A 16,232-nucleotide genomic window follows, 5' to 3' on the forward strand; every position below is an offset into this window, starting at 1 on the left:
TAAAGTTGTAAAAAAATAGTAGTAAAAATAAAAAATAAGATTAGAACCAACAATGTGATGCAATGACATCATAGTTTAGTATGTTGAAAAAGCTGTAATTCATGATATTTTCCCAAAGAAATGGGAGTAGATCTTAAGTAAAGGATTAGCAGACAGGCCATGGATGATTAAGCTTGTTATGTTACTGAATACCATGCCATACCAACTTTATTTAAAAAGCACTTTAAAACAACCACAGCTGATACAAAGTGCTGTACATTAAAACACAACATAACAATAAATAAAAAAAGAAAAAAAAAACTCTTACAGATTAAAAACAAACAAACATACAATTTAAAAGATCCCGCTGGAGTTGAAAGCCAAGTAAAATAGATGGGTTTTAAAACGAGCTTTAGGGAGTCAAACCTTTTCCCATTCTACAGCATATCTATGTAATGAACGACACAAACGGGTGCCTAGCTGCTAAGTATGGGAACTGTTGCATCATTTATCCCTTTTTTTTATTTTTTATTTTTTTACATATTTCCAGCATTATCATATTAGATTATATGAACTGCCTCTTAGTCTCCTCCCATCTTTTTTCATGTCATTTTGTGTTTGCTTGCAAAGATTATAGGTACCGTCAGAAAGCAGGACTTGCCTGTCAATTCCATTTTTTTTGCTGAAATCTGACTTTTTTGCATGGTCTTTCATACTACTAAATGACCGCAATGAGTCTTTTGTGTGAACGGTTCACATTCCCAAAGTGATCCACATGCCCAGATGAAGAAGGTAAAATGTCACACAGCAGCGCTCTGCTTATGGAAGTTAGAATGGACGCTGATTTTAAAGTTAATTCAACAGTGGGAGCCACCAGTATTGTCACAAAATCATAACAAGAAAAAAAGCTGTTAAAAAGAAAGCACAACCAATGCTGTTTTGTTAAACATTGACTGCAACTCCTCTAGAGAAGTTTGGATGTTTAGTCAGAGCCAGTTATAAAGTTAATGTTGTGTACTCACTTTTATAATAGATATATGAGAATAATGAACAAGAAGAAGCATAGCAATAGAGTGTAAAATATTAAAAATCATGTGAGCCACAGCAGAGCATGTTTCCAGGTCACCAGCAGAGCAGGACCCAACATAAAGTCATCCCTCTGGAAAGCAGCTCTAGCTCTTTTTTTCCCTTTGTACAAATCTACCGTATAATCTGTGTCAGCACTGTGCCATATATAAAATCCATGACCCGTAACTGTCACTAATCCACCAACTGATTCACATGTCTAGTATGTGCTCACTGACACAGTGGCTCTGATCTGCTGAGCTAATGCGGAGAGTCAAGGCTGTTTGTCTGGGGACACAAGACTAAGTTAATTCCTCTCACAGAACAAAATCTTCTGAAACAGAATCTATCTAAGTAATACAGTGGCTCTTAACTGAAACCCTTAATCATAATGTTTGCTGCCACCAGCATGTATCATCTTCCACACCGTTCAGCAGGTCAGGAAAACATTAAAAGCTCCATATAGAAAAATATCTCTTTAAAGATTTCAGAAAATGTTTTTAAAAACGATCATTAGTAGTTTTGTTTGCAGCCGTTTCTATGATGTTGCACTAAATTTCAGTGCTGCCTGTACTGGGTTTCATATCAAAATGATAAATAGAGTGGTTGCTTTCATTAGTCTTTGCAGACACCTGTATGAACCAGTGTTGTAGTCAAGACCACCTAACCTGAGACCAAGACAAGACCAAGACCAGAGTGTATCAAGACCGAGACAAGACCAAGACTTTTAGGGACCAAGACCAAGACCAGCGCCCCGCGCTACATGACACGATAAAATGTGAAATATGATCAAAATTCCCATAAAAAAATACCTAGATATTAAATAATTAGAGCTGAAATAAATTTAACCAATATTAAAATCAGAACAAACTCTTCCATCTCTGTGCCACAATCCATGGTGGTCTCATGCCATCCCTAAAAAGATAACGTCCTGGGTGTTTGTCTATATTGCTGAATGTCAGAAACCACCACTGTCTGCACCATAAAAAATAACAATTGAGGCAATGCCCTGATGGTAAATAACGCCCAACTATGAACACTGACGAAGGAGCAACAAACAAGAAGTAACCAAGCACAAGATGCTCACCTTGACTGTTCTCACCCTGTCTCCCGGTACATGAAGCCAGGCAATCTGACACCATGGCACACATTACAGCTGCCACTATGAACGAAAATACTCAAAGAGCTATGCGCATGCTCTGCGTGCTCTTTCGTTGTTGTGTTTTAATTATTTGCAAATTAAATAAATACCAATGTATATAATTAAATAAAACACCGCAGTGTACGCAGAGCATTACAAGAACAAAGAATGGCTCTCAGTGAGGCTCCAGTCCTATCTACTTAGTAAAGAGCTGTTCAGAAGAATCGGATCGTCCGTGAATGTCACGTTACTATTTTGCAGACTTTTGGACACAGTGTTGTCCCAAATATACGACAAGTCAGTCAACACCTCCGCACAATAATCCAGCGAAGTGAGTGACAACTGTTTTTCATCACAAATGCTTATGTGTCTCTGTACAGCTAGCTTTGCAAACACCACGTCAACGGAACTTACCTTTCTTTGAGCTTCTTTTTTAAGTGACGAAAAAAGTTAGACGTAGTCCTCACCATCTGTGAAAGCAAAGCGCTATTGAATTAGCTGTCGCCATTGGATTTCTTATGATTTATGTAGCGCAATTCTATTACTGACGATTAGACAGACATCTTCTGCCCAGAGAAAACCACTGCGCATGTCTCAGAGCACACATTCTCGCCACTTGCGAGTGAAAAGTGTGGAAGGGACTAACAGAAACACATAACTGGTAAGTCACGTTATTGCTTGGATATTAATCTGTATGTTTTGCATCCAGTTAAAACAAACATGTTAACAAATAAACTGGACAGTATGCTGTAAGCTTAGTGATATTTTCACAGTTGCAGTCTTGACTGGTCTTGAAATAAAATCCAGACCATCAAAATAGTCTCGAGACCAAGACCGGTCTTGAGTATTTTTTTTTCATGGTTTCAGGAACTGAAGAGCTACGCTCTTACTGCCATGTTCTGCCTTAGCATAGCAGTAAGACTGTGGGAGAGTCAAAACATTTTCCAAAAAGAATAGAATTGTGTTTGTATTTGTGTGGGTTAGGTTTGGACTGGTTTTGTTCGCTGCACACATGATGGATTTAGAGGATGTGTTCATGTGAGTCAGGTGCAGACTTAGTTTTGCACCCTCTGATAATATTCTGCAGCCTCTCTTGGTGTCAGTAGTTCTGGAATCTCTACCCATCCAAGGATTCCCCTCATAAAACCATTTTTACCCCTCAAAGCACTCAGTCATTCACCAACCCTCAACTTCAAGTAAGGATGTTGCAGCCAGACAAAACATTTACTGCTTTTAGGTGAAAGTCAATGATGTAATAAATGCAAAGAGTTCTCTCCTTTGTGACTTCAGTGGACAGCTCTGCCATGTTAGCAAATAATGAATAGGATAATTCTAAGGGTCTGGCTCAGACAAAGGTCAGAGGAAATCCAAGTACAGGGTTTCACAACCTTCTGATAGGAAATAAACACTTAGAACTGAAAATCTGATGAATGCTCCTATCATCAGATTTCTGTTGCCAGTTTTTTAGTTGTTCTGGCTGATGGGGTTCAGATAAATACAGAATAGTAATGGGGTGGGTGTGAGTGGGGGAGGGAGGGATTATGGCAACATGTGGATTATGTTCCATATCTGCTGCAGATAACCTCTTTTACTTGACTTGTTTGTGTAGTAGTACATCTACAGCATGACCTGCTCTGTTTGGTGGCATGCAGTTGTCAGTGAGCCTTTGACTCATTACCTGAGTGTGCAGAAACACAGTAAGCATCAGAGTCGCTTTACAGGATAAAAGGTCCTGTGGTGGATCAGAAAGACAGACTCTGACGAAGTGTTGAGAGGATGAAGGCTCTCATGATGCAGACAAAATCATGGGGGGGTTCTTGTTTTGGGCACCAAGCAGCTCACTGTACCTGATGTTGCCGCCATCAAAGAAGACAAAGCTGCATTTGGACTAATACTGGAACTAGAGGTCCTGGAATGATGGCAAGTGGCTACTATCATGTTCAGAGACCAACATCAATTATTCTACATGACCTCACATAATTGCCATATGCTGCATTGTATGTTGACACTGATTGGAGAGGAGCAATCCATTGCTAGTAACAATAGCATTATGTTGTAGGGAGCGATGGAGTAAGGTTTCAGATAACTTTTGATCGGGATTCATGGGATCTTGGTGGCCAGGCTCCATGAAAAAGATAGTCTGAGACCATTTCATTGTCAGTGACTTCTGATTGGTCGGATTTCGTGCTTCATATGCTAGAGTGCAACTTTTTTTAATGCATAGTTATCATTTAAATATCAGTGTTGTATGTCCTCATCATCAAATCCGTATTTTGAGGAAAATTCTTGTGATAGTAAGTGGGAAAACAAACGCAGATGTTAAAAAAAGACATTTTCCAGCTTTTTTTGGTCATCATTTAAGCTTTAATGTGAATTAGATTTTGTCAGGTAAGCAATAGCTCACCTTTACACTCAATAAAAGAAATCATCCTATCTGCACTTTTTCCTATTCTTCTCCTCATCTCTCCTCACTGTCTCTGACATTTAAACAACTTGCCCTCCCCCACGTTTCCTACCACTTCATATCATCACCACTATCACTGCCACGCTTTGTTCCCCAGGAGCCTGGACAAAAGCTATTTTTATCTGCATTTTATCTGAATCCTAGTCAGATTTTAATTTTCTCACATTTGTCCCAAAAAATAATGACTTGAAATAATGATCTACTTCCACAGGATTATCATGTACAGATTTGATCATCGAAACCTTCAAGGTGATCTTCCGTTCATTTTAAATAAGATTTAAATTTATTCATATTTTAAGATATTTTATCCTGTTCTGCATTTTTGATTTCTATAGCCTTATCTGAGTTCTGTACAGGAAAGATTAGGTACCTTGAGGGCCAGGTTATTTTCTTCAATTTGTCAGACTTTGTCAGAACCACAAAGACAGACGCTCTGAGTGGGGAGGCTGGTGTCCCTGCACAACACAAAGCTACGAATGTGGCATTGAACTTAATTATTTCAAGTAAAGTCAAAGTAAAAAGTTCCTTTAAGATAAAATTTGTAACTTTTAAGTTCATTCAACACAGAAAGGTAAATTATCATTAAACCAAACAAATTAAGTGAGATTAATGTAAATAAGTCCATAACATGAACTGCAGCCCAAATACACTTTTTAGAGTTTATGATCTATTCTGTCTGAATATCGTCCTGTTATCTTTTGGCCACTGTTCTTTCACAACTGTAATTTTTTTCTTAACCAACTTTTTTATAATATTATTGTTCTATCTGTGCAAAGTTCTAATTTAACCAGTAAACATGGCATAGTCTGAATGGAGCAGATGCTGCAGCATGTTTGTCAATACATTTGTACAAGAAACATCTTACAGGCTGTAAATAATTGAAAATCTGGAAATGATTACAATTTCTTCTGAGTTAGAAGTTTAACTAACTTGGAAAAAGTTAGAGTTCTTCTTACTTCAAAGAAATTGTTATAAATAACGTGTTTAGAGAGCAGGCTGTAATCCTAATCTCAGCTCCCTCCTGTTCTGTTCTGGCTCACATTCAAACTCTTTGGAGCAGCAGTGTATGGCTTTTAAACCATGAACATTGAGAAACAATCTGACAATAATATGCTTTTGATATTATATTACTGTTTTTTGATATTATATTACTGTTTTTAATTGCAGTTGCAGTGGACAGAGATCTGTGTTTTCAGATTTCCAGGGCTGTGAATGTTGTGAGTTGCTGGAAATGAACAGCTGTTCACAGAGTGAAGGGCTCATGGTGCTGTGTGTCAGAAACGCTGTTAAATCATGAGGTGGCGGTGGGGCAGCGTGGCAGGCGACAGTTCACATGTGTGGTTCTAATTAGTATTTGTAAGTCATCTGATTTCAGATCTTACTGCGAAAATACAAGTACTAGAGGTAAAAAGGTTTTGGTAAAAAAAAAAGTAAAAAATTGAAACAATAGGTTTACCTATTATTTTCTAATATAATCTAGAGAGTATGCAGTTATGTTATGTTGTCTATAATGTTTACTAGCTTGGAAAACAATATTCTTTCTTCAGTTCAGTTAATCCTACACAACTTCTACGTCTATTCCCACACCTTTCATATTCAACTATATAAAGTTTCTAAGGTTTAAGTTTAATTTTTTTAGACCATGTATGAAAGCCATTGACTAAGGGTGATCAGAATAATGTGTAATCAATAGTTTACATGTAAACAGCTAAAAATGCCTTCTAAAAATTCTGATGTGGTTGCTATAAAAATAATTAGCCTTCTCCCAATTTAAGAATGATAATCTTGAAAATTGGACCTATAAATGAATAAAAACAGGCAAAGTCAGCGCCATATGTTTGAATTTTGCCTCTTGTTTATCCAGAGCGCAGCGGTGCATTTAGCAAACAAGCACAGCCTGCTCAGTAACACTTTACAGAAGCAGATCCCTGTGCAGCAACATGACACCCTAAATGAGCCGTGTAATATTCCTTCCTGAAATGGATAGCTTTCCTCTTCTGACAAGTCTTATGAAAGATGCATGAATGGTGCTTTGGCTAAATCCCAACAAGTATGCACTGAAAGTGGGCACAAGCAGCACTGTTTTCTATCATCACATTTTCAAGCTTGGTTTGTTAAATGTAATTAAACCTCCCATGAGCTCTGGATGTGATATTATATATGGAATGAATAAAACCACTCATTACTGGGCAAAAGAGGAAATGAGGAATAAAAATACAGAAACGCAAGAGGAAAGAGACAAAAAAAAAGAAATTCTGCACACTGTGACAGTGGTTGCAATAAACTGATGAACTGTTATGGTTTTGCAGCTGTGTTTAGATGTCACTGCTTGTTATGTTGAAAGAGTTGGCTTTTGATGCCTGCAGGAAAAACAGATCTCTGCCTTGTCAATTCCTTAGTAGCAGTGTTTTTGATCCGACTGTCTGCAGAGCAACATTTTCACACTCACACCAAAGCCAGTTGAGATTCAGCTGAAAACCAACAGAAAAACCCCCCTACAGAATATCCCCTTAGTTGCAGCATTGCAGCAGCAGATAGGTTAGATAAAGTACACAAGAAATGTCTGCAGACACAAAATATCAAGCAACAATAGTGGAAAAACTAGAAAATTCCTGCAGAAATTTTAAGGGGCATGCCAAAGTGTGCCCGTCGGCTTTGACCCAGTGTTCTGATGCAAAAAATTTGGTTTAATGCTAAAAAAAGCTGCAATGTAGTCAATAACCTGTGGAGAGGCAGAAGCATTTTGACTAAGCTGTACTTGTACCATTCATTATGTTGAAATTAATGCATGAACTAAAATTAGCCAATATGCTAATGTTAGTGTTAAGGAAGAATTTTTATATTACAATTAAATTTAGCAGAACTCTGGCTCTGATTCTTCCTTTTGATCCCGGGTTCTCTCGCGTGGCCACGTGTGGGGACAAAAACACAACAATGCGTGTTGACGTCACAGAATTACATAATTTAATCCAATCAGAAGAAAGTACAAGATAGTACAGGAAACTGAAGAAACACAGATACAAACATTGTTACCTGAGACAAGAAGACAAAGAAATATCAAGGACGTCCTTGGAGAAAGAGCTGGTGCAGAAGTAAAATAAATCAGCTTTTTTCTAAATTGTTTCCCTTGTGTACAAACTTTTATACCTGTAGGTGTGTTTTCCTCTTTAATGTATTCAAATAAGGCGTATCTCTACTTGACCAATTGGAAGGCATCTCTGGCCCTTTTAAATTTAGAAAAAGTCCTGCAATTTGTTCACAAGATCAAACACCTTTTGTTAAATAAGGTAGAAGCAGACTCTCCAAATTCATGGTGGTTTATGGTTTTCACAGATCAGTGTGAAAAGCTAGAACTTCCTACTGATTGTTTCTCAACAGGCAAAGAGCAGATCAGAGATCTTGGCAAACAATCTGCTTTAACTAAAGTAAAATATAGATCAATCGGTCAGACTATGTTATAAATTTTAAAACTATAATTATGGTATTTCAATCAAGTCATGATAAATTCTAAAACTAACTTATTTTAAATTTATTTTCTTAACGCTATCTGGCTCTACAGCCATCTGGGCAAAGAGAAACAAATGCAGGAACCTCACAGGTAGCTGTGAAATTCTGGTTTCTCTTCTGCTCTGCCAGGAACAAACCTTTAATACTGTACTTTTAATTCAATGAAAAATTATCCAGAAACCCAATTTGTTCTTCTGCACTCAGCATCTCCAAAGTTTAGTCCTGATATCAAACCAAAAGCAATAGATAAAATTAACAGAAAATAATGAAGTACAATTCCTGTTTCTAAATAGGAATTAGAAACAAATAAGAATTAAGACATTCATTCACCATAAACCTAAGTATTTTCTAACACTAAACAAAACATTTTCATGTGATTCTAATATAGTCAGAAATAATAAAATTTCAAATACATTCATCATTGACTAAATTAATTCTAAAACAAGATAATAGAATTTTTAGTCAAAAACATGTTATTAATAACTAAGAAAAATGTCTTACAAATTAAATGTTAGTGATTTAAAACATTTTATGTTATATTCAGTTTTTGCACCATGTCAGCTGTTTTGGTAGACTTCTCATCCTGGTTACGTGAACCGACCAAAGTTCCCTTTCTCAGAGTAATTCAAGTGATACTGTCCTCCACCTTCCTGCATATGTTAATTTATGACCTGCTGTCTTTAATGATAAGACCCCAGGGGTCTGAGCCGAAGCTCTCCTGCAGATCTCTATTCTCCTTTGTACTTTAAATGCTTAACCCAGCAATAGTTCTTCGGGTATTAAATCACTAACACAAACCTGTTCAAGATTAAGAAATTCGTTCAAAAAAAATTTAACTGAGTTAAACACTAAAAATAGTAATTTTTCCTCAACAGTAGCCTAAATGCTGGCAATAGCATGTGGAGCAACAGGACCATGTTGTTTAAATTTTACTTGCTCCATTCAGTATACTAACCATGTCTAATTAATGAGGAAAATGTGTGTGCTAATGTTGCGCAAGGCAGTTCACTATCCTGAGAAAAAAAAAGCATTAAAAAGGCTGATATTATTGCACTAACCTGCAGGTTAGTGCACTAACCTGACGGGAATATGCAGATTTTTATTTTGAAACTTTCAGTAAGCTTCATTTTAACTACCTCTCTAATTCAATGTAGTTTGTTTAAACCAGTCACATAAAGTCCAAAAGACCAATTACCTGATGTGAAACATGCCAAGGCTTTTATTTAGAAATTTTCAGTAAGCTTCATTATTGTTACACATTGGATTAATGGTCACATTAATCCAACGTGTAACAGTCCAGCTATATAATGCCCAAAACAGCAAGTAGTTCTAAATGCCAGTTCAGCCCTAATGTGTGCTATTTGAGAGTTCCGCCATGTTGTAGTTCTGCTAAAGTAATTAATCCTCAGCCAACTGCTGTGTGTGTGCTGTGCAAGGCAATGCATTAGGGGGCAGTGAAGTGCTACTCTTTGTGCTAATACCATGAGAAAAAAAAGGTAAAAAAAAAAAAAAACTACATATTATTGCACCGCCATAGGCGGTGCAATAATATGTAGCTTTTTTTGAGAGGAATATGCAGGCTTTTATTTTGAAAGTTTCAGTAAGCTTCATTTTAAGTGACCACACTAATCCAATGTGTAACAGTGGTTTGGTTAATCCAGCTATATAATGCCCAAAACAGCAAGTGGCTCTAAATGCCAGCTCAGCCCTCCTCTATAATGACTGAGTGTTCCACCATGTTGTAGTTCTGACCTTCTCTTCTGCTCTCTGTATTAAGGTGTTCCGCCATGTTTAGAACTACAGTCTTTGTAGTCCAAACCAGCAGCTCTGCCTTTCTATGTATTCTGTTGCTATAGTGATTAAGCCTCTGCCAACTGCCGTGTGTGTGAGAGACTTTATCTATCTTTATGGGACACACAGTCAGTTTTAATGAAAAAAGCAGTCCGAACAATTCCTTCTGGTTCAGGATCCGTAAGGCCAATCCAAAAACCATTTGAAGCGTATGAGAGGGCTATTTGTCGTCTCCGATAAATAACTACATTCTACATAACCAGAATAGTTCCATGAACTCCTGGTATAAGTTTTATATCAATAGGATAATATTTGAGGAAAATAGAGAGGGCATGCATATTTTGGCAGGCTGGAAATCCATATTGCCAAAAAATCCATCCCTGTGCTAATTGTGGGAAATAAAGAGCTGAAAGGATTTCACCTTTTCTACGTAATGATACTTGTTCTCTGAGCTAATGCTATAAGTTTCATATCAACAGGATGGATGCAAATATTTTCAAGCTCATAAATTAAAATGCATTCCCTCCTACATTAACAGACTAACATGCAGAGAATGTTTACAACAGACACGGACTGAAAAAAGTTTGACTCATTATGTGACAATAAAGGTGTAAAAATCGCATTTATTTCAAGTAATTTGCAAAATAAAACCCACCGTTTTAGGGATTACATGGCTAAGAAACGTGATAATGTTACAAATATCTTTAAAATTTTCTCTTCTGTCATATTTCAGTCCGTTTTCTTGTCAATATGCGAGAGCTTAGAGCGATGCGCGCTCCCGCAACAGGGGATGCAATTTTGGGCAGGCATGCGTTTCTGGGCATAACATCTGCTTCAGAGAGGTTTTCTGCACAGTCTGCGTGTCTTAAATTATATTATTAGCCTAATTGTGAATCTCTTTGTTGCAAGGTGACATGCGCAGTAAACTGGCTGCCGACAGATCGTGTAGCTGGTCAATATTCCCTCCATGTCTCATCTCGGTAGGGTCAGTAAAAGTGCTTTCTCTAATCGTTGAACAAGCCAAATTCTTGCTTGTTAGGGCCATTACCCAATTATTACTTCACATCAAATTTTGTTCCGTGTCCTATTCACTTCTTGCCAAAAGCAACCTTAAATAGTAGGTGGTCAGCCTCAATATAATAAGTTCTGGCTTCGACTTAGGAATTTTTCTCCGATACATAACGCATCCTGGCTGATCGCCATTTCATGTCGCTTCCCCACTTCCCATATCTGTGTCCTCTGTCAATTTTCATGGTTAAACTGTATAATTAGTTGTCTTCTGAGCCGCCTACAATTGCCTCGAACCCTGAGTCGCCAGCGCTGGGCTTTCCCTGTGCAGGCTTTTCCCTGTGCAGCAGCACCGAGTCCTGCTGCTGCTTTACTGGGCTCGCAGGAGCTGCATGAATCACGGCAGCAAATCCCAAAGAACTTTGCACAGTTTTTCCCCAAACTAACCGTCTGAGTGGAGTAAGGTTGTTGGAAGCAGGCACGTTGGCTAGTGTTGACTAGCAAATATCAATTCAGGACCTAAGCTCGTTAACAAGTAGCCTGTCTAAATATGTATGTTTATGTTCAGCTTCATAGATTCATTTTGCCTCCCCAACATAAGTCGATGCCCCCCCTCCACACCTCCTGCATTAAACTCATCTGTAGTCGGGGTCGCCTAAGTCGCATCTCTCATCTAAGATCGTTCGAAATCTACATGCTATTATTTCCCAAGCCATCCTGTCACTTCCAGGTCGATGCAGCCTACTTTCTAGCTCACCCAGGTTCCAAGCTCGAATGCGTTCGTTCCAGTCTCACCTCAGGGCCGAATGCCATTAGCAGTCATTCTCGTGGGCCCATTAGCAACAGTCAATCAGCATTTGCAGCATTGTGAAGCACACTGCCCATCCGGAGAAACCGAACCTCCAATTTCATTGCCGGGTCCAATGAAGTTAATTTGCACGGCTCGTTTCAACAAGTTCAAGTCTTTAAAATTTTTTTTTTAAAATCTCTTCGTATCTGCTCCACCTTCAACCTTCATTTCAGCAGCTCAAGTCCCCAGCGTTTTACTAATCCATAACCTATTGCCATAACCTGTTCCCTGAAAGGGAATTTCTGCAAGCGATCCCATGTCGTCGCTTTCCTCCATAAGCAGTCGTGTCCCAACTATAGAGCTGAACCTCAACCCATCTGTCTCATGACATCAACCGGCACCAATCATGTTGGCATCTCTGCTTGTTTCAGCCCTGATCATTCTAACATCCTTGCTGATAAGCCGTCCCTCTCAGCATCCAGCCACCTTGTTTCGTCACCACCTCTATTAAAAAATAAATAAAATAAATTCTTTATGCATTCTGCGTACATGTATCTACTTTCCAGTCCTGCGACTTGGACAAAGTCGCCCACTTGAAATTTCAATCTCATGTCTCGCACTGAAATTTATTCCTTATTTTCTTTCATTCTCATTTGAGTTCAAACTTTTATTCTTTATGCTCGTCTATCATTTCAAGCTCCCGCATCCCTGCAACCTCGAAGCTAGCATCTATATACGTCATCATTCAGCCTTTAGATTTCAGTCTTCAGGGTATCCCTTCAGCATCACACCAATAGGTTAGACATTTCATCCTCAGCATCCTCTCCATATAATTATTCATAACTCTTCTCTGTGCGCGCAGCTTCCTTCAGTGTCAGTAGCACTGCGCAATTACTGGTGGTGGTTGGTCAACCTCATCCAAAGCCCACGGTCTTTCCAGAAAATGTTATACAAACCATCCCCTTTTTGTCCTTCACCCCTTATAAATTCTTGTCCTGACATACAGAGCATTACATGGTCAGGCTGCTGCCCGTGGTCTCCGCTCCCCAAGTCATAATCTTTTGGTCGTTCCACGAACACGGTTAAAATTAAAGGGGACCAGCCCTTCAGTCGGTGGCCTTCAGGCTGTGGAACAGTTTGCCTTTACAGCTCCGTTTTGCTGACTGTGGAGGCTTTTAAAAGCAACTACAAACGTTTTTTATTTCCCCAGGCTTTTATCTCTCCATTTTGTTTCTTCCGTTGGTTTCGTGTAATTTTGTGTAATTCCATTGTACAGCGCTGTGATTTATAAATAAACTTTATTTTCAGGTTTCATCCAGATTGACCTCATCTCACCCTCATCCTCTGTCACCCTATGAGGCTAACCTTAACTCTAGCATCTCGTCTCCAGTAGCAAGAAGTCGTCTCCTTCCTTTTTAACCCATTCCCTCTTTTCTTTTCATTTTCTCATCATCCTAGTAATGCAGAGCTGACCCGTTCCACCTGCTAATTATTTCATAGCATCACCCCAGCTGGCCTTCATCTACCAGCATCCCTCCCCGTAAATGACCCTCATGTTCATTTTGTCATTAAACTCTTTTAATCGCTTTCTTTCTCCGTCTGAGTCTCTCCAGATTGAAATAATGACATAAATGACATAGTAAAGCATGGTGGGCTGCCAGGCTTATAACACACTGGGGGAAACCATGTATTTCTATTTTATTTGCATTATTCATACTATTTTCAAAGGTAATGGCTTAGTTGTTAAATACTGGCTCTATTCAACACAAATTAACAATTTTAATCAGTTTTGTAATATAATTTTTATGTTTGAATTTTCTTAGTGAATAGCATGTTCTTGCATGCAATCAGGTCAGAACTTTCAGTAATCCAAAACTGATTGCAACTCTGGTGAACTAATGTGAACTAAAGACTCCCCCTAAGAGTAAGTGAGGAGAACAGAACAACAGAACCGCTTGTGTAGCATCTGATCTCTTTGGATGGCAGATGAGGAATTAAATTGAGTTTTCTATTCTATATCTCATAAAAAACATAGAACTAATCTACCCTTTGCTTTGCAAAAGCTGTGATTGCTCTCTCTAACGTATCGCTGACTGTTCTTGCCTTCATTTGTGCAGGTCCTTGGGGTCGGTGTATGGGAAGCGAGTGTGGACCTGGAGGCAGCCAGAGCAGAGCAGTATGGTGCGCCCATTCTGAAGGCTGGACCACTCTCCACACAAACTGTGACCAGACAGAGAGGCCAGACAATCAGCAGAGCTGCTTCAGAGTGTGTGACTGGCACAAAGATCTGTACGAATGGCAGCTGGGTGCTTGGAACCAGTGTGTCCCAGTGATGATGCGCAGTGCTGGGGTGCAGCGGCCAACAGTGTGCACAAAGGGAGAGGAGGGCATCCAAACACGGGAAGTGGGCTGTGTTCAGAAATCTGATGGCGAGCCTGCGGAGGACGTAATTTGTGAATACTTTGAACCTAAACCAAGGCAGGAACAGGCCTGTCTCATTCCGTGTCCTCGGGACTGTGTGGTGTCTGAGTTCAGCCCGTGGACTTCATGTTCTAAAACATGTGGGATTGGCTTACGGAATCGGATACGCTTTGTTCTGGCACCACCACTGTTTGGTGGGTCCGCCTGTCCAAATTTGACTGAATTTCAGACGTGTCAGCCCGGCCTGTGTGAGGGAGAGGAAAACCTTTACAGTCTCAGAGTTGGACCTTGGGGCTCCTGTTCTGTACCTTTACCAAGGATAGCCAGACAAGCTGAAAAACCACCCAAGGAAAGCAGCAAGAGATCCAGAGAAATTGACAAATCTGCTAAAGAGGGCAGCAAACAGTCAAGAGATGGTGAAACACCATCCAGAGGAGGTGACAAACAGGCCAGAGAAGAGGGCAAACAGTCCATGAGAGAAAGAAAAAAGATGAGAGATGATGAAAAACAGTACCAAGAAAAGGACATAAAGTCCACAGAAGGTGAGGAAAAAGTGTCCAAAAATGGTAACAAACCATCTTTGAGCAACAGAAAATTGGTCAGAGAAAACAGAAAACAGGGCAAGGCATTCAGACAGGCAGACCGACCCAAACGACAGAAAAAGGTAAAAAACAAGGCAAAAAAAGAAAAAATGAGAGAAAAAGGCAAAGGAAGATTAAGAGAAAAGGGGAAAACAAAAGACCCAGAGACCAGAGAGCTAATCAAAAAGAAGAGGAACAAGAATCGCCAGAACCGCCCAGGAGGAAAATTCTGGGATCTGCAAGTTGGCTACCAAACCAGAGAAGTGACCTGTGTACACAAGAGGGGGACCATTGAAGCTCTGAGGTACAAAGGATTGGAATGTCATTCTTTCTGTAAGCATGTGCATCTGTATAGGTCCTGTGTCATTCCTCTTGCTAGAGAATAACCCAGGGCACAGAATACCATGTCCAGAATGTATTACCTGTTCCTGAATTCCAGTTCTGGGCTGAGGTCTCTCTTTGTGGACTTTGTCGTGTTGGTGGATTGTGAGTCTTCTCTGGGTTCCCCAGCTTCCTCCTACAGTCCACAATCATTTGTGATAGGTCACTGGGTAGGTGCACGCATGGTGCGTCTCTGATTTGTCCTGCATTGAGCTGACATCCTGGGTAGGCTAAAGACCTTAACTTGTATAATCACTGTTAGGAAAAGCTTCAGCTTCCTGTTACTCTGAAAGCTTGAGATGGGCGTAAAACATGGATGGATGGAAATCAAAAGAGAAGTATTACATGTTCTGACACCTTCTTCTTAGGGTGTTACAAATAATTTCTCATACAACAAATTCATTAGCATTTTTGGGGATGTTTAAAGGCTGGACTTCTTTAAATATTATGATCCAAGATTCATTTTCAGTAAGCAGTATGTAACTTTTATAAAATAAATTTTTTTTACACAACTGCCATGTTGCGAGAGTATAATATAAAACACAATCTATGAAAGAAAATCAAGCTCCTCCACCTCCTCCCAGTGCTACTATAGCCATCTGCTGAAATGAGTCACTTCCAGTCAAAAACCATCAATCAAAGCCAGGAGGAAGTTATACAAATTTAGAAAAATGTAATTTATACCTGATAGTAAACAGGTATAATTTATATATATAATTCTAGCTCTTGCTGTTAAATGTTACTCCAGTGAGAGTCGGTATTCAGCACTGAATTACAGCTAAGGCACCAACTCTACAGAAATAGTTGTATTAACTACCAGATGTCAAGCCATTTACATTCTGCAAAGTCTGACACTTATTTTAGAATGAATGATTTTTCTGTGTATGATTGTTTTCTTTCTCATGGTGGAATGCAGACTCAGCATTCTTACAGTTAGTCTAAACATTCAAAGATGGTATGACAGAGGGTGCAAAATCTGGTATGTGCGGGTTTAGGGTGCCTCCAAAGTTTTGATTATTTAATATTATTTTATGACATTCATTCACACTACAGACAGTATAAGAGCATCTTAATGAAAGTTGGGCCAAGATCCACTTTAACACC

The 16,232-nt window shown here is 39.1% G+C and overlaps 1 protein-coding gene across 1 annotated transcript in view; it reads left to right on the forward strand.

Moving 5' to 3' along the window:
- thsd7aa (thrombospondin, type I, domain containing 7Aa) overlaps positions 1-16,232 on the forward strand; it is a 132,289-nt gene that overhangs the window by 20,293 nt on the left and 95,764 nt on the right. Inside the window, exon 2 of the mRNA XM_008421220.3 lies at positions 13,863-15,051. Coding sequence (XP_008419442.1) covers positions 13,863-15,051 — 1,189 coding nt within the window. The remainder of the gene's footprint in view (positions 1-13,862; positions 15,052-16,232) is intronic.

The sequence above is a fragment of the Poecilia reticulata genome, chromosome 11, assembly GCF_904066995.2.
Source record: "Poecilia reticulata chromosome 11, P_reticulata-male-v2, whole genome shotgun sequence".
In the NCBI taxonomy this organism is placed as follows: Eukaryota; Metazoa; Chordata; class Actinopteri; order Cyprinodontiformes; family Poeciliidae; genus Poecilia; species Poecilia reticulata.